This window comes from Tiliqua scincoides, chromosome 3 (genome assembly GCF_035046505.1).
Source record: "Tiliqua scincoides isolate rTilSci1 chromosome 3, rTilSci1.hap2, whole genome shotgun sequence".
NCBI classification, from domain to species: domain Eukaryota; kingdom Metazoa; phylum Chordata; class Lepidosauria; order Squamata; family Scincidae; genus Tiliqua; species Tiliqua scincoides.
In genome coordinates, this window is record NC_089823.1 from 189798861 (window position 1) to 189818622 (window position 19762).

The following is a 19762-nucleotide window of genomic DNA, read 5'->3' on the forward strand; positions in this document are numbered from 1 at the left end:
AACAAAAGTGACAGCAAAGCCATTTTAGCGGCTATTAAATTAAAAAAAATAGAGGGGCAAACTTGCAAGTGAAAATTCTATTAACAGGTTTGACATTCGGAATCTGTTGTCATTGTATAGATTATGAGGGTAATTAATGTTGGTGAAATGTTTTTGATCTTTTAAAAAATCCGAAGTGGCATTCTGAATTGAGTTTTGGTTTACTAGAGCAGTGGTTCTCAAACTTTTTAGCACCAGGACCCACTTTTTAGAGTGACAATCTGTCAGGACTCACCAGAAGTGATATAATTAACCTGAAAGTGATGTCATGACTGGAAGTAACATCATCAAGCAGGAAGATTTTAACAACAACCCCCCCCCCATTATTCTAAAATGTGGGTCCTGGTGCTACATGTGTGAGAATCACTGGTCTACAAGTGATATACGTTCTATTGGTTACTTGCCTAAAGCAGTATTAAGTTTTTCAAACCTCCTTTCTCTAGTCAGCATTCCTTTATAAAGAAGCAACTACTATACACCTAGTGCAGATTGGCTGAGGTGCTAATGATTTATTTATTTCCTATTTATTTATTAAGCACCTATTTATTTATTAAGCACCAGATAATGATTTTAATCATTCTTAAAAACATGTTCATGGTATCCTGTTAAAAGTACAGATCTGTAACATTTCCCCAAATGTAGTCAGATACCATGGTAGCACCAAGTCTAATATATTAAATATAAAATACACATTGAAATAAATGGGGACCCACCTGAAATTGGCTTTTGACCCACCTTGTGTGTCCCAACCCACAGACTGAGCAACACTATACTAGAGGTGTGCAGATAGCCTTTTAAGGACTTGGTTAATAACGACAAGGCATGTTTTGTTTCTGCATCTCCAAAACTTGGAGTGAGGACTACATGGTCCAGTATCCCATGAACAGCTAACCCATGGACTCAAGTTGCATTAGAGATCACAGTATGTATTGAAATTGAATAACTTTTTGTTTCTGTGACAGACTAGCTACTAACCTGTGACAGACTAGCTACTAGTCTGTGAGTTTATTGTGTTGCATGCATTACTGGCACAGGTTTTGCTACCAGTTTGGAAATGGCTGAATTTCAACTCTCCATTATGTCTGAGAGTAGCCCACTTGTTAGTTCTCCCTAAATAGTATCTTCCCTCTTCTGAAGATCTATTTAGGTTTGTATTTGAGAGCTACTACTTGTATTTGAGAGACTACTTCCTGTTTTGTTATCGCAAAACCGGAAGTGGTTGCAATCACCTTCTGCAGGGCTCTGTGCTGCGTAGGGAGCCCTGCTGAGGCTGGCGCCAGGCTCCCCTGACTCCCAGGAGGCTGCTGCAAGCGACGGTGAGTGGCAGCGCGCCGCTGCGCCCAGATCAGAGACACAATGCTGGGCATCATGTCTCTGCCTTCCCCCCTCCCCGCCCCTTAAAGGAAAACAGCACAGGGCTCTCAGGCTGGGGTGTCGCGACGCCCCAGTTTGAAAACCACTGCTTTACAGCATTAGATAATATGACCCCAGTTAGACAAAGGAAAGACATGAGACTATAATTTCAGAAATCTCTTAATGAACTGAGTTCTAACTGTAAAGATCTTGGTGGTTCATAATTAACACATCAAACAGCACATTGGCAAAATGAATGGGTGGTAATAGGGATACTTTGATCTAATATTTTCAGGATACTAATAGATACTTTCTTTCTAAAGTTATCATTCCTGGATTCTGTATATCTTCCTGCATCAAGAAGTAGGGAAGTAGTTAATTATGATACATTCTTGGACAAGAGTTAAGTAGCTGGGTTCTGTTTTGATTCTCATTCAGGACAAAAGCTACTGTAGCAGGAGAAGCACCTCAGCCAATCTGCACTAGGTGTATAGTAGTTGCTTCTTTATAAAGGAATGCTGACTAGAGAAAGGAGGTTTGAAAAACTTAATCCTGCTTTAGGCAAGTAACCAATAGAACGTATATCACTTGTAGACCAGTGATTCTCACAGATGTAGCACCAGGACCCACATTTTAGAATGAGAATGTGCCAGACCCACCAGAAGTGATGTCATGACCGGTAGTGACATCATCAAGAAGGAAAATTTTTAAAAATCCTAGGCTGCAATTCTACCCACACTTACCCAGGAGTAAGTCCTATTGACATAAGAACATAAGAACAGCTCTGCTGGATCAGGCCATAGGCCCATCTAATCCAGCTTCCTGTATCTCACAGCGGCCCACCACATGCCCCAGGGAACACACCAGATAACAAGTGACCTGCATCCTGGTACCCTCCTTTGCATCTGGCATTCTGACATAGCCCATTTCTAAAATCAAGAGGTTGCACATACACATCATGGCTTGTAACCCGTAATGGATTTTTCCTCCAGAAATTTGGCCAATCCCCTTTTAAAGGCATCAAGGCCAGATGCCATCACACATCCTGTGGCAATGAGTTCCACAGACCAACCACATGCTGAGTAAAGAAATATTTTCTTTTGTCTGTCCTATCTCTCCCAACACTCAGTTTTAGTGGATGTCCCCTGGTTCTGGTGTTATGTGAGAGAGTAGAGCATCTACTCTATCCTTCCCTTGCATAATTTTGTATGTCTCAATCATGTCCCCCCTCAGGCGCCTCTTTTCTAGCCTGAAGAGGCCCAAACACCGTAGCCTTTCCTCATTACGAAGGTGCCCCAGCCCAGTAATCAGCATTCTATCTTATATATAGTATATAGTATTCTTATACTATATAATATATATATAGTATTCTTAGTGACTATCATTGTTAAAAGAATGTACATAGTAGCTTGTTGAAAGTACAGGTCTGTAACATTTCCCCAAATGCATTCACATACCATGGTAGCATCCAGTCTAATATACTAAAAATAAAATATTGAAATGAATGGGGACCCACCTGAAGTTGGCTCATGACCCACCTAGTGGGTCTCAAAGCACAGTTAGAGAAACACTGTTGTAGACTATCATACAGAGCTTAATTTTCCAGAAATGAGTGTATGAGGGTTTTAAAATTGTGTTTTTCCTGTATGTCACTGTCGTATATGTCACTGTTCACTACTTTTATTAATAATTGTGTTGATTTGGCCAACAATGTGTCTAATAAGACAGATTTATCATAGTTACTGAGGAATAATCATATAACTTTACAGCCTGTTTGTACCCTATTTCCCAGTACCAAAAAGACAGTAAATTAGTAATAGGCTGTCAAAGACCCAGAAGGCCTTTGAATACACCTTGTAGGCATGCTGATAAGTTGCACTGCAATTTAGTTAAGTGTTTCACGTACCAGTGTTTCATGTACCACGTACCTTCTAGAATTCCAGGAAATCGCAACTGTCTTCTTTAAGTTTGCATTCTTCACTGTAATAAAGTGCTTGTGATTTTGTGCACTGCTGTCTTGGACATCCAAAATGTTGTGAATAAAAGGCAAAATATTTTCCCTGTTTTGAGTCTGTTGTAACCATACAATGATCAGGTCACTCATACAGGTACTGTGATTTTTGAGGCCAGGGCTCACCCTGCCGTGCCGAGGCATCTCCTGCAGAAAGCAACTGTACTGTTAGTCCTTCTTAGTATAATTTCAAAGTTTATAGAAAGCAAGAGATGCGTAGAAAAACCTGTCAAAAAGCATTTTGTATGTAGCAACAGGAGGAGGATCACAGCACTGGCCTAGGCTAAATGCCATGGCTCAGATGCCAGTATTATACTCCAAGGCATTTCTGCCTATCTGCACTTTGCAGGGAATGCTGCCAGGCCAAGGAGTAGTTAGTATGCCCATGGTGGGCTTTACTTTCTTCCACACAGCGTTCAGTGACTGCTTAACTTTAGGATGAGGATTTTTTTTTTAACACAACAGGAAGTGATTGCCATTCACTGATTTTTTTCTTTCTTTCTAGCATGTGTATTCTATCAGCCTAAGTTGAAGATACTACCAGTGCAGTTTGCCAGGACCCAGGCAAGCAGTAAAATGCTTCTGCCAATTCCACGAATCGCTTAATGGCATATCATGTTTTGGCACGAAACAATCTTATTGTTTGTGGGGAATTTGCTGGTCTCAGACATGCTGTTCTGTTGCCATTCTTCTTTTGAGGGCACCTAGCTTCCCAGCCTCACTTGTGCTATGGCAGTTTTATTGGCCCCTTTAAAAAATCAAGATAGGTACGCCATGATACCAGCAAATCTGTGAAGCTGCCACGTGTCTAAAGGTAGTAATATTACATGGCAGGGAACACAATCTCCTCTTCTAAATTTTTTCTAGTCATCCTTTTCCATCTACCTAGCAATTGAAGCACTGCAGAGTGCCTCATCAATCCTTTCACAAAATAGCCAAGGCAAGGCAGCTGATTGAGTGATTTTCTTTTTTTTCCCTTTTTTAGGGGACAATATCTATTTAAAAACAAGCCACCCGATGGAATAGCCCCTCCCAATTCGTTCTACAGAGCACTTTATCCCAAAATAATTCAGGATATAGAGGTAAGAGCCAGAAGAGATCAAGATAGAGATGGTCAGTTGGGGGGAAGTCCTTCACCTGAGCTGATGTTCCTTCAGGTTGCTTCACACACAGCAATTACATATGCAGATATCATAGTTTTGGCATGTACACAGCAGAAAGAGAATCTTGAATGCTTGTATGTGACATTGTTATACGTATCCTTCTCCCTACTTATGTACAAGGTCATGCCCATGTTACAGATTGCATGTGAATGGGCCCTTAAGACATTTACATGCAGCAATATATGGGTCCTTTGGTGGAGGGAAAAGTTGCCAGGTGCTTTGGTGATAGATTGGCTGCCCTGTCCATCTGTCTAATATTTTGTGTAAAATTGAAAATATCATCTAGAAAACCTTGCCTTCACAATTAAAATTACAATGCGTTATAAATCATGGCCGTTCAATTCCTAAGTTACTTGTATTTGCACTTCCACACTCACAGTGAACTAACAGCCCGATCCAATCCTTTCCATCCCTTGCTGGTACACTTTATCCGGGGGGGGGGGGGTGGGCAGATTGGTAGGCTTCAGAGGCAAAAGGGAATCCCCTTACACCTCTGTAAGCCTCCCATTCCGCAATGGGTCCCCTCAGACCTGCGCTATTCGCTAGCTCAATTCCAAGGAGAGAAGGGGGGGAGACTGCAGAAAAGAGAGATAGCATCTGCCACACTCCATAGCTGCCAAATCCAAGCCCTCCTTCAGCCTCCCCGCTCTTGTTGCACCCCACTTCCCCAACCACGTTCCACCCTCCCTCTGTCCTCTCCCACCAACTTATCTGCTCTAGCAGGTGGCAGGAGAGCCAACAACGCATGCAGGAAGGCTCTAGCCTTCCTGGCAGTGTCCTGGCAGTGTGCTACACAGTATGCTGCCGGAAAGTGCTTTATAGCACTTTTTCAGCACTAGCTGGTTTCAGAATATTCCACTGATGGCTGACCCTGATAAGATTGGGCCATAAATATGTCCGCTTTTTTCATGAAAGTAGTGCCATATTCTTGATCAGGGTTGTCAAACTTCATCATAGAGAGTTTTCCAAGCCAAGAGTTTTCCTGTTCAGGAAAAATTCAGTGCAGTTAATATAAAATAAAGAGAGGTTTATTTGGAGTGTCCCCTATTTACCTTAATTCTAGAAGAAATTGCCCTAAAGAAGAATAAGTCAAGATCTACCTATAGCATGCCTGAAAGTCCAGATACATGGGAAGTAGAAGGGGGAAGATGGTTGACAGAACTGACAGTCGATACAAGAAGGAAGGATACATAGTTTAAGGAGATAAGGGTGAAGTTAATACTCTGTTTGTTCACCCTATCAAGGCAGAAGGGAAGGCTCAAAAGAAGTCACACCTGCTCAGGTAATTGCTTCTATGTCCCTAGGCAGACTTGCTTTCTATTACTGAGAAACTGTGTGCTAGATGCTTGTGCTCCTCAGAAGAGTCTGCAGTATTATGGAAGCTATAGATGGGGGGGGGGGAGCAGGTTGTCCCTCTTCTCCCTAGCACTCTCTGGGACTGTCTGATGATAAGTGGTTTTAGCATTAGTGCTGTTTCTGTTTTCCCGAGAGTCTGGCAGCCTTTATTGGTGCAAAATTTCCATGTTGTTTGTTCCATACTTTACAATTGTTTCTCTCTCCCCCAGACGATAGAATCAAACTGGCGGTGTGGAAGGCACAGCTTACAGAGAATCCACTGCCGAAGTGAAACAAGCAAAGGTGTTTATTGTTTACAGTATGATGATCAAAAGATAGTGAGTGGCCTCCGAGACAATACCATCAAGGTGAGTGCTCCCCAGTGTAAAAGATGGAACACCTAATCCAGTCACAGAAAGAATGCTGGTGTAATTCTTTGGCAGAAGGGGGAAATGCAGGAGAGAAAATGGAGAGAGATTAGGTTAATCCCTTTCTTCCGCTTCCTGCTCCCCCCCTCCTAAATTTGACTTTGAAGTACACTGGTTTTCCTCCCTCTTTTCCAAACAAGGAGATAAATCTACATTCTCTGCTTCATTTTCTTGCACTGTGTTCATTGCTAGCCGTGTTATTGGTCCTTCAGTAATTAAAGTCTTCCTGTTCCCTAATGAGAAGGGTAAAGAATATGTTCATATTAAAAACAGAGATATTAAGGATAGTTTATATTGCTTGAAAGTGCCTGTGGAATACAAAGTGCATTGCGTGCCACTTAAAGAAGTTCTGCTCAGCTTGGTAAATAAAATGCTGTGTTAGAAAACAAAAGAGCCAGTCTAGCAGTACGGTCTGCTTACCTTGTGATGAAATCAGTTTGTACCCCTTTGTCATGCTAGATCTGGGACAAGAATACACTAGAATGCAAGAGGATTCTGACTGGACACACGGGATCAGTCCTTTGCCTCCAGTATGATGAGCGGGTGATCATCACTGGATCATCAGATTCCACTGTCAGGTAGCTATTTGTTTATGCATTTATTGATTACAACGATTGAAAATGTTTATATCCCGCCTTTGTAACAAGCATAGACTCCAAGGCAGCGGACGACAATCCATTAAGACAATCCATTGCAGTAAAAACAAAAAAGAAAACTGAAAAGAATCAGCAAAAATTAAACGCAAATAGATGTCTGTCAGGTGCCATCAAAAGCCTGAGACATGTTTTTAATTGATGTCTAAAAGATAACAATGTAGGCACTTGACAAATGACGCTGGGGAGGTCATTCCAAAGTGTGTGTGGCACCATAGAGAATGCTGTGTCACCCATAGCTACTTACCAACCAGGGCAGGGACACTTGGAGCAACGTTTCAGTAGAAGATCTTGAGTAAGTACATATAGAAGCAAGAGATCCTTAAGAATAACCCAAGTCATTTTGGGCTTCGAAAGTTAGTGACACTACTTTGGTTGTGTCCAAACTGATAACTCGTGCAAGTCTTTAATATGCATGATCAAATGTGCAAGTCCCAGTTAATAATCTGGTGATTGTATTCTTGACTAAAACAAACCACTCTTCATCCATGTATAACACATTGCAGCAAATTAATTTGGAGGGCCTTTTACATGGTGGCCCCATAGTTATGGAACTCCCTCCCTTTAGAACTGTGAGAACCTCGTCTTCCAGCAAAAGTTAGAAACTTTCTTCTGTTATTGATTGCTTGATTTATTATTGGGTGTTACTCCTATTGTTGTTTTGCCATGTTTTATTGCATACAATGTTTTTATTGTATTTCAAGTTTTTAAATCTATTGTAAGCTGCCTTGGGTGCCTCAGTTACAAGGAGAAAAGTGGGTAGATAAATCTGGCTGGCACCAAAGCATGGAATTGGTACATACATCTGAACTTGAGATCTGGTTCTCATGACCGTGGAAATGCTTTCTGTGCCTGCCTCACCTTCCATGACTTCTACAAAGAGGCAAGGAGTATTATCTCCATTTTGCGTAGTGCAGGGCTGACACAGAGAAAATAGTGGTTTGCCAATGACTGCCTTGTGATTTCATGACTGAGTTGAAATTTAAATCAGGGGACTTCTCAGCTCTTGGCCACTATGCTACTCTAGCCTTCAAGATGTAACTGGGGACAGGAAAGATTAATTTAATCCTTAGTCAAGTTCCACCATTAATGGAAGGAAGAGAAAAGGCACTTAAAAGGTCAGGGCTTTTTCTAGAACCTTTTGTGAAAACAGACTTTCAAGTCAGCAACTTGCATTGTAGAACTTGCAATACATACACATGCTCTCACTCTCTTTTTGGAGAAAGATAAAACTGTCAGCATATTCTTTTGATCCTACAGATTTGGTTTACAAAAAATACCTAGTTAGATCCTATCTAATTTATGTGGACTAGAAAAATATTTTAAATTCCTAGGTACTATCTGCTACTATATATTTTAAGTATTAGCTGGAATAAATAATTTCAAATCTTGAGTGCTATTTTAACACTGTGAGGATGCAATCCAGAGCGCCCCTTCGGCCAGTGCAAGTCCCTTGCACCTACTGAAGAGTGTTGCAAAAGTGCCATAAAGCACTTTCATGCCACTCTCGCCTCCCTGTGCCAGTGCAAGCCCTAGGGCCCGGTATGTTTGCACTGGCTGAGCTTGGCCGGCACAGGGGTCTGAGGGAGGGAAGGGAGGAGGTGTTTCGGGGCAAGAGGAAGGTAGGCAATGGTTCTTCCCTGGGGTGAGTGGGCGGGGAGCAGGAAGCAGTGCCAGGATCCGGCACTTATGCTGGATCCTAGTCCTGTTTCACAGCAGCCCAGGGCAGCTCCAGGCTGCTTGGATTTGCACCACCAGTTTAGGTAATGCAGATCCAAGTAGCCCCATTGGGGCTGCTGCAGCTGTTCCTGGGGCAAGGGGGAAAGTTTCCCCTTACTCCGGGTCGAACCTCAGATAGCCCCAAACTTGTGCTGGATACAATGCAGGTCCACCAGACTGCCTGTTCCACCACAAGTTAGGATTGCACTGTGAAGGACTCAGAGCACTTTTAAGCACCCAGGCACCCTAGGGTGTCAAACCCAGGCAACGCAGCACCCAGGATTTTTCTAGTCTCCTTGGACTAGAATTAAAAAGAAATGGGAGATAGAGAAAGCATGATACTACTGTATTTGCTCTGATTTCCACAAATGTCAAGGTCTTGGGGAAAAAAACATCCTTTTTGGAGGTTTTCCTGAATATGTGGTATTTTTGATATGAATCAATAGAAAGCGAAAAAGAGGGAAATGCACCAAGGGGGGACTGTGTTGGGGGAACAGGGATTAGAAATCAGAGTGATGGTGAGATATCCAAAGACACAGAAGACCCTACCTCTTTGACCAAACTCTGGCAGTATTTTTCTCCATGGCCTTTGTTTTCCTTTTTTTTTTTTAAAAAAAAAAAAAATGAAGATAGAAGCTTTCAGGAAACCAAATTCTTTAACTGAGTCCAGATTTCATATTACATTAGCTGTATGAATATGAAGTGAACACCCTCACTTCAGATCATTCACCTTCTCTTTTAAATCAGCTTAAATTGTGAGTTTTGCCTTTTTTCCCTATTGCCCTCTTTGATTTTGACCATATTAATTGTATTGAAAGTTTTTATTTGCTGGAATCTGTAACTGGTTTTAGCAAATCTAGAGAAATCCCAATGGATTTCACCTGGCATTTGAGTCAAACTCCAGATCAGCCATGAAGTGGTTCAGTGGCAGAGTATCTGCTTTGCATGCAGACGGTCAGAGGTTCAATCCCTGGCATCTGCAGTTAGGCAGAGAAAAATTTCTGCCTGAAATCCTAGAGAACAGCTGCCATTCTGTGCTGACAATACTGACCAAGGTGATCCAATTCAGTATAAGGCAATTTCCCTTGATGTTGAATAAATTTCATATCATCTTATTTTCACAGTCCAAAGTCAGACAATTCTTTGTTCAAGACCAACCAAATACTGTATACTAAAGTTAGTTTTAGAACGTCATACCTTGCAGAACTGCTGAAAGGAATGCTGAGATTTTTCAGAAATGCTTTTTTTATACCAAAAGTGCTATATAAATTACTGCTACTGAGAAATCAATGTTAAGTGATGATTGGAGAGGCTTGTTTGACACATGGAATGTTTAGCAGTTTCTACATTTACTTTCCTGTGCTCAGGTATTGTACCCTTGCTTACCACAGGAAGCTTATAATCCCTTTTTCTTTCTTTTTCCTTCCCGCCACCTTTCTTCTATCACAAACTCCAGAGTGTGGGATGTAAATACGGGTGAGATGCTGAACACCCTGATCCACCATTGTGAAGCGGTACTGCACCTGCGCTTTAATAATGGCATGATGGTAACATGCTCCAAAGATCGTTCCATTGCCGTATGGGACATGGCCTCCCCAACAGACATCACTCTACGAAGGGTTCTGGTTGGACATAGGGCAGCTGTCAATGTGGTCGACTTTGATGACAAGTACATTGTGTCGGCGTCAGGTGATAGAACTATAAAGGTGCAAACCCTGAAGTCCTCATGACTTTGGATATTCATGAGAATTTCATTCCTCTATAAACTACTATCTTAAAACTTAATTTTCCTTTTGTATGTATGTACCTCTCTTTGTTCAGGTATGGAACACAAGTACCTGTGAGTTCGTGCGTACCTTAAATGGTCACAAACGAGGCATTGCTTGTCTGCAGTACAGAGATAGACTAGTAGTGAGTGGTTCATCAGATAACACGATCAGGTAAGATGCTTGGGTCATGTGCTTCCTCCCTCTGGGCCAGGATATGCATTGAACAATTACGTTGTATAATAATAGCCTGGAAGCCTTCCAACCCCACTGAAAATGATTTGGGAATCTTTTTATGCACAGTAACATGCAGTATATGTGCATATGCACACTTCACCCTTTCTCTGTCCACTAACTCTTGCTCTAGCACAGGGGTGTCAAACTAATTTCATACGGTGGGCCCGAATAGCATCTCTTTAGGGCTGGAAGTGACATCATTAAGCAGGACATTATGTCATTAAACAGATGATGACCAAAAATAAGCACTTTGTTTTCACATAGAAACTGATTAGCTGCAAATGAAAGAACATGAAATGTGTAAATCTTGTTCATAATTTCAAGATATGAGAGAGCAAGATATCATGCTGGGAGAGCCCAATTATAACAGGGGCCAAATAAATTGCTTCCAGGTACCACATCCGGCCTGTGGGCCTTATGTTTGACGCCCCTGCTCTAGCACTTGCCAATAAAAAGCAGGGAGAAGCATTTGGCACCTCTCTCTCTCTCTGGACTTGGTCTAATCCTGTGTTTCTCAGATGGTCCACCTATTCAAAAGTAAATGGCAGAAGTAAATGGTGATGACATCATTGCCAGTTACTTCTGGGTTGGAAGGCCAGATGCTACATGACAAACACCAGTAAAAGGTTCAGTGCGCAGGAGGACTTTTTTGAATGTGGAAAAGCATACTTTGGAGCCTCCTACCATGGTTGTGTCATGCTCCTGTCTCACTGCTGGGCAGCAGGGGTCCAGATGTTCTGCAAGTACCACTAGACAACACCTCAAGTACCACGACTGGTTGAGAAACACTGCTCTAATCTATAGATAAAATAGCATGTGATGGTATATTCCTACAATGGAAGAAAAGGCAAACCATTTTAGACAACACATTTTCTGAAAACTCCCCTCCAACCAGCAGGGAGAGACCTGGAATAGAAACTTTATATTAAATGTCCTAGTTTCTTACTTGCAGGGAGTAGTGTTTTTTGTTTGTTTTAATGTGGAGGAGTACTCAAAAGTAGCATCTTTCCATGCCTCTTTTCATGTATGTGTGTTTTGCACCTCATACTTTCATCCATAAAATTTCTATAGCCTAAGTGCAGCAAGTTCTGTTCTTTTCTTCTTCCTTTGTAATTATGTTGTTTTGTGTATTTCCATTGGAAATGGACGTGGAGCTATGTAAAACACACCTACCACCTGATTATTAGAAGTCCTGTTCCAAGGTCTCCTTCACCCCTCCCCAAAAATCTTTTTCAGCTTGTGAGAGTCAGAAACTTGACTTGTTTCTTAGCGTCACAACATTTCCAAGGATCCAGTTTTTGCACAAATTCCATGTACACTAAGGCCCAAATCCTAACCCACTTTCCAGCACTGGCATAGCTGTACCAATGGGATGTGTGCTGCAGCCTACAGTTGGGGGGCACTCACAGAGGCCTCCTCAAAGTAAGAGAATGTTTGTTTCCTTACCTAGGAGCTGCATTGCCCTTATGTCAGTGATGGAAAGTGGGTTAGGATTGCGCCCTTTATGACCACAATTCTGTTATTTTAAAAATGAGGATTCAAAAATGCTTATGTAGTTGCCTCAATTTTCATCATTCAAAGCCCCAGAGCCATCAATTAGCAAAGTTAATCATACAATTCATAGTGTATGTAGAGTTTGATTTTATATAGTTTTTTTCGTTAATCCGGTGTGTGTGTTTTTTTTGTTAACTTTGAAAAATTAGTTACTTTACAGATTTCTTTGTATCCTGTGTGACCTAATACAGTACTTACTAAAGGCTGATTGAGGCATTTCTTAAATGTAGTATGTAAAGGAGCTTGCATGGGCTATTGTCAAGGATGCTCCCCCTCAGTCTTTGTGTCTACTTAAAGAGTTGGATTTGCAATAAGAGATTTATAATCCCAATCAAAACCCTGCTGGGGTCTTGCCAATTCTGCCCTTTTCGTGGCTTGGCTGCAGGCACCATCTGAAACAGGTGGCTTGGACTCATGAAGTCAGCTTCTCTTGACCAGAAACAGTCCAAGCTTTGATCCATTCCTTACTGTGAGGACCTGTGGATTTTTGAGATGCCATTTAGATGGTACTAATAGGCTGGAACTTGAGAGTTTTCAGCGGAGGGTGGAAAACATGACAAATACCACTGGAAAAAATGAATAGATATTGCTTAGTCAGATTTGTACAAGTGGGAAGTAGTGACTTTCGGTATCTCAACCATAATCCACGAAAGCTAGATTTGTGAAAATGGCAATGTGATTCCTCCACAATAATATGCCTCTTTCCGCTCTAGCCCCCATTGTCAGTGTGTAAATATTGGACTTCTTGTCCAAAGGTATTCATGCTCTCATGTTTACTGCAGGGGATGCATGCACTGTCTGCCCAGCCCTTGTCATACTCTATTTCTTCAGCTTCTTTCAATTCTTGGCTGCTGCTGTTTCAGCACCAGCCCTCACAGGAAATGTGTTGGCAACCTTTTTTTGTTGCAAGAACAATTTAAAAAGTGGATTACATTGCCACTGCCAACCTAAAGCTGTAAACTTTTAGTGCATTTGCAGAGATTAAAAAATTGGTAAGGGGATCTCTTTAATCGAACCAACAGGGGTCACTCAAGTGACTGATATCACCTTTCCTCTTCAGTGTTTGTAACTCTCTGGGTCCAAGGTCAAACGTACCAAACCATGGTGTGTCCAAATAAAGATACCCACCACCAAAACAAATCCTGGCATTAAGAGACTTTAGAGACTGGTAATTGACAAGTGTAGCTTTAGAGAAAACTAGTTACTGGAGATAATTGCAGTAACATGAGTAATGAAAACAAACAGATCAGAATGCTGCAGCAGATAATTTAAATAAGAGACATGGGGAATTGGAATGGGACAGTTGAAGCCATTAACCAATTATCGCCTTCACTCACCAGCTGCATTCTATTTAACGCCTTGTAAAAATCAAAGGCTTTGTAATAGCGCCACAGCTTTGTTTGAAGAGTACAAATTTGTTGGTGTTGGTTTCATGGCTTGACTAAACAAAGGACTGGTAAGAGCAACAGTTAAGGAGAGAAAACTGAGTTTGTCAGATGTCATGAACCAACATTCCACTGTAGCATGGAACATGCCTGCCACTGGGATTTGGAACTAATAATGAACCAACTAAACAGAGCTATGTTTTCCACTCAGCCATGCAGACTGTTGGAAGACACAAAACATAAAGAGTAATCCAAGCAGGAAATAGTTAAATATTTTCGAGCTTAGAAAAACACACCACAACACCGCACAAAGTAATAACCAACAAATATAAATGTCAATATGGTAATAAATTTAAAGGGGAATACAATTACTTTTATGCTTACACAGAATAAAATGTGTGCTAGAGTTTTGCAAGGGTTGGCAGTGTCTCTGCGTGGCCCAGATTGTATGACTTTCAAAACAGGATGCACAATCAGCCTGTGCACTTCCTGGGGTTGAGATTCAAAATTTTAGTTGCAGGAGTCCTTTTCTCCCACTCACCCACCCCCTTATTGTTTAAATGTAGGTTGTAAACTTTTGTAGCAGGGACTGCACTACTTCTGTGATTTGTACAGTTCCTAACGCTCAACTAGTGAATATCACTAAGTTTTAAAAGCTTGATATTTATGCTGTACCTGTAGCCAAGCGTGAGGAGTGTCTTGAAAAGTGTCCTTAATCTCTGTTGAGGAATAACAAGATATGAACTAGGCATAAGCTAGTATGAAATGGTCATGACTCCACTAAAATTGATGTAGCTGCTCTACTGATGAAGAGTACACATTGATGAAGACTGGTTTCACAAGTTATGCTGGCAGTGTGTCTTGGGTGGTGTGGCAGTTGGTGATATGGTTAAAATCTGCCTGTGCTCATTATGGGAGTCTTTTCACCCAGACAATCTTCCACTCAGAAAATCAGGGACACAGTTTGCCTCCCAAATCAGCAACCACCTTGTCAGCATGATGTGAAATGTACCTTAATTGGTTGAAGAATGGAATTCCCTATTTAAATGGAACGTTGCGGCTCAAGAGTCAAGCTAAGTATTACAACAGGCCTGTGTGTAAGAGTCAGATTGCCCCCAAATTCATATGGTTCAGAGCCATTTAAAGCACAACTCACATGGTCAGGAGGGAGGAGCTGAACCCTCCCACTGCACATGATTTCCACCTCACTCCAGTTGCTTTTCTCCTAGTGGGACTCCAAGAACAAATGTAATCACCTACAGAAAAAAAAATGGCTTGGGAAAAGTAGTTTCAAGGTAAAGCATGAGTGACTGGGCATGAGTGATTGTGCTCCTCCCTGCCCACCCACCCTATGATTTATATTGTCACTGCTACCCCTGCCTTATAGTACAATCAAGGTGCTGTAACTGTACTTAGGGCCCAATCCTAACCAACTTTCCTGTGCTGGTGCAGCTGCAATGCAGGCCTGAGGAAAGGGAACAAATGTTCCCGTACCTGGAGGAGGCCTCCGTGACTTGCTCCCTACTGCAGGATGCTGCACATGCCTAGTTGGCACAGCTTCACCAGCGCTGGAAAATTTGATAGAATTTGGCCCTTTGATACTGTTCAAAACAGCCATTATTCCAGGGTACTGCTGTTGCTCTTGAATTATTTGATAGAAAAATAGTGAAGATTCACATTTTCAGATGAAAATATTTGAGTTTTCTGGGGAATGAGAGTTTAAGAGGAAAGTAGAGATTTCAGAGTCTTCTCAGCCATGAATAAACAGGCAAGTTCAATTTTACAATTTGAGTCTCCAACATAGAATTTTAAAACAAATTATGTCATGATTGTGTTGTCTTCTCCCAGGTTATGGGACATTGAGTGTGGAGCATGCTTGCGGGTTCTGGAAGGCCATGAGGAGCTGGTGAGATGCATACGCTTCGATAACAAGAGGATAGTCAGCGGGGCCTATGATGGGTGAGAATTTGGGGGGGGGCCAATGCCCTCCATCCCAGTTCGCCTCACACTGACTGTTCCGTTATTCATATACTCAGAGTTAAAATATGAGAAGTATATTATTCTGATAGATCAAGTGCTCTACTGTGACAAAGAAACTGCAACATGGATTTTCAAAAAAGATGACAATTTTTCTTCAAATGCAAATATAAAATGTACATACAAAGAATAGTGAACAAAGTAGGGAATAATAAAATATTGTGTATCTTGCAAAAACAAGCACTTATAGTAATTATCACATTTCCTGATCTCCTGACTGTCATAACAGTAACAGGTTCTTCCTGTCCTCATACCAGATTGATCATCAGTTCACCAAGATTAATTTAATTGATTAACAGTGTTTCCCAAATTGTGGATTAGGACCCACCAGTGGGTCACAAGCCAATTTTTGGTTGGTCGCAAAACGAAATATTAAAAAAAATTTTCCAAGCACCCTTTCCCAGTTTGCAGAAGAGAATCATTAACTGGAATGCTAACCTGTGGTATAAGATAAACTTCATACCCTCAAATTAAAATGTCACATTTTCTGAGTTTCTCTAGTAATTGGAGTGCATCACGTGTGAACCTAGTTTCAGCTTTTTGTTTGACCTGGAAATGCCCAGCTGCACATCTTGCTCTCCAGTTCAGTCCTCTGCGGTCCTGAAATGACTGAATGGTTTTGGGGAACAGTGTTTAGGGACTTTCTAGGAACTCCATTTCTAGGAAGAGTCTGGGAAATGTCTACACACACCACACATTCTATGAATAAGGTCTCTAGCAGCCTTGAAACGCAGTACCTCAATTATTATTAATTAATAATAATTTTGTTGTTGATGATTCCGAGCGGATTCCGAGTGCGGATTCCAAGCCAACAGGTCCACCATTGATATGGTATTCTCCCTTAGACAACTGCAGGAGAAATGCAGGGAACAACGACAGCCACTCTTTATAGCCTTCATAGATCTCACGAAGGCTTTCGACCTGGTCAGCAGGGATGGCCTCTTCAAGATTCTCCCCAAGATTGGATATCCACCCAAGCTCCTCAGCATCATCAGATCCTTCCACAAGGACATGAAGGGCACTGTTGTCTTTGATGGCTCCACATCAGACCCCTTTGACATCCGAAGCGGCGTGAAGCAGGGCTGTGTTCTTGCACCAACCTTGTTTGGGATCTTCTTCGCTGTCCTGCTGAAGCAGGCCTTTGGAACTACAACAGAAGGCATCTATCTCAGGACCAGATCAGATGGAAAGCTCTTCAACCTCTCCAGACTGAGAGCAAAGTCCAAAGTCCAGCTGAAATGTCTGCATGACTTCCTCTTTGCCGACGATGCAGCTATCACTACCCACTCTGCCAAAGATCTCCAGCAGCTCATGGATCGTTTTAGCAAGGCCTGCCAAGATTTTGGACTGACAATCAGCCTGAAGAAAACACAGGTCATGGTTCAGGATGTGGACTCACCTCCCTGCATTACAATCTCTGCACATGAACTGGAGGTTGTCCATGACTTTGTGTACCTTGGCTCAACGATCTCCGACACTCTTTCTCTCGATACCGAGCTAAACAAACGCATTGGTAAAGCAGCTACCACGTTTTCCAGACTCACAAAGAGAGTCTGGTCCAACAAGAAGCTGGCGGAACATACCAAGATCCAGGTCTACAGAGCTTGCGTCTTGAGTACACTTCTGTACCGCAGCGAGTCATGGACTCTTCACTCACAACAGGAGAGGAAACTGAATGCTTTCCACATGCGCTGCCTCCGACATATTCTCGGCATCACCCGGCAGGACAAAGTTCCAAACAACACAGTCCTGGAACGTGCTGGAATCCCTAGCATGTATGCACTACTGAAACAGAGACGCCTGCATTGGCTCGGTCATGTCGTGAGAATGGATGATGGCCGGATCCCAAAGGATCTCCTCTATGGAGAACTCGTGCAAGGAAAGCGCCCTACAGGTAGACCACAGCTGCGATACAAGGACATCTGCAAGAGGGATCTGAAGGCCTTAGGAGTGGACCTCAACAAGTGGGAAACCCTGGCCTCTGAGCGGCCCGCTTGGAGGCAGGCTGTGCAACATGGCCTTTACCAGTTTGAAGAGACACTTGGCCAACAGTCTGAGGCTAAGAGGCAAAGAAGGAAGGCCCATAGCCAGGGAGACAGACCAGGGACAGACTGCACTTGCTCCCAGTGTGGAAGGGATTGTCACTCCCGAATCGGCCTTTTCAGCCACACTAGACGCTGTTCCAGGACCACCTTTCAGAGCGCGATACCATAGTCTTTCGAGACTGAAGGTTGCCAACAACTGTTGTTGATGATGATAGCAACAACAATTCTTTCTAGATCTCTTTTTTGAATCTAGTGGGTTGCGATAGATTGTCTTTTTAAAAAAGTGAATCCTGGTGCTAAAAAGTTTGGGAACCTCACTGTTGCAAAAGGGGAGGAGGTAGAATTTGCATATAAAGAGCCAGCTCTTTGGGGAATCTAGTCTAAAACTGCTTTTCTATATGTGTTTCAGTACTCACTTTCATCTTGTATGCATCCATATGTGTATATGGTTATCTCATATTCCACTTTTGCGTCATGTAAAATGGCACCCCGGTGGGCATCATGGCTGAGCAGGTATTTGAACTTTGGTTTGTCCACATTCAGTCATTCACAGTGTTGTCCTGGATTTATTCCTTTAACACCATCTTGATGGCAAACAACACAACAATATTGCAAAGTTACTGATGGACCTCTCAGAAATGCCTGTAGTAGTCCAGGGAGTACAGTTTTGGTGCCATCCTGTCTGTCCAAAGCAGCATTGGGAAGCTGGACCATGCCACTATCTTTCTCATTGCCCTTCTCCACAAACTGTTCTAAACAATAATTGTTCTAAACTCCAACTGCTAGATTTGGAGTTATGCACTACTTTCTTCTCATATCGAACCAGAGGTTTTACATAGATATGCATACCTCAGATCATGCAGGTTCCTAATTCATTACAGAGCTTACTGCCCTGGCATTATTGAAAGCCTTTCTACACAATGGGAGCACTGCATTCTGGGCCAGTAGCACTCCTTTCTTGCCTATTAATGTGTACCGGAATACTTATAGAAAAGCAGTTTTAAACATATAGATTCCCCAGAGAGCTGACTCTTTATATGCAGTGCTCAACTTTCAGGGCCTGTATCCCCCTGATCTGTTGAACGTATGCTAAATTCAATCTCCATTCACCATGTTTTCCTTCACAGGTTTTCAGTCTGCTGTCTGACTAAGGCACCATAGAACAGTTCACCCATTTTCATTTCTTCTGCTTTGGCTGCTATCACCTCTCTTAATTTTCCATTGATTGTTATGTAAAACATAATATTTTCCATTCAGTAAGGCCGTCTAGTCCCATACAAGAAATATTGAGAAAGCCAGGTGCAAGAATAGAGTTCATACCTCACATGCTAGTTTTATTATCTAAACTGATTTTAGATCTCATGTAGTGTTTTTATGCTTTCTCTTGAACTCATCTTTCTCTAGCTCATCTTTCTCTTTTCTTGCCATCAGGAAAATTAAAGTGTGGGATCTGGTGGCTGCCTTGGACCCTCGTGCCCCTGCTGGAACCCTCTGCCTGCGCACTCTTGTGGTAAGAACCTCCCATTGATTGGAATTGGAAACATTTGCCCCAGTATTTATGTGTCATGAAATCCCATCTTGTTTGGTAAGGAGCAGCTCCCATTAGTAGAGATTTCCTCACCTCTGTCACTCCAACAGTTCCATTAAAGGTTGGCACTCCGTGCTCATGAGGCTGTACAGTTGGGGTCTACTACATGGAAGGCAAAATGAGTTTTAGTAGATGTCTCAGGGTGCAATCCTAACCCCTTATGTCAGTGCTTTCCAGCCCTGACATAGGGTCAGTGCAGCTCTGAGGTAAGGGAACAAACATTCCCTTACTTTGAGGAGGCCTCCGTGAGTGACTCCCAACTGCAGGATGCAGCACATGTCCCACTGGGACCACTATGCCAGTGTTGAAAAGCACTGACATAAGGGGTTAGGATTGCACCCTCATTTGCAGAATGGAAGAAGTCATATAGGGGATCTCAAGAAAATGTGTATACACTTTAAAGTTTCAAGTTTATTATGCTATAGTTTTTCACTTATACTATGTTGCTA

The 19762-nt window shown here is 42.2% G+C and overlaps 1 protein-coding gene across 9 annotated transcripts in view; it reads left to right on the forward strand.

Moving 5' to 3' along the window:
* BTRC (beta-transducin repeat containing E3 ubiquitin protein ligase) overlaps positions 1 to 19762 on the forward strand; it is a 173166-nt gene that overhangs the window by 140861 nt on the left and 12543 nt on the right. For all 9 annotated transcript variants that reach the window (XR_010794079.1, XM_066619690.1, XM_066619682.1 and 6 more), the window contains 7 exons: positions 4389 to 4485; positions 6132 to 6269; positions 6789 to 6907; positions 10158 to 10407; positions 10523 to 10641; positions 15492 to 15602; positions 19157 to 19235. Coding sequence is in view for 8 of the 9 variants with exons in the window: in XM_066619690.1 (XP_066475787.1) it covers positions 4389 to 4485; positions 6132 to 6269; positions 6789 to 6907; positions 10158 to 10407; positions 10523 to 10641; positions 15492 to 15602; positions 19157 to 19235 (913 nt within the window). In the remaining variant the exon portion in view is untranslated. The remainder of the gene's footprint in view (positions 1 to 4388; positions 4486 to 6131; positions 6270 to 6788; positions 6908 to 10157; positions 10408 to 10522; positions 10642 to 15491; positions 15603 to 19156; positions 19236 to 19762) is intronic.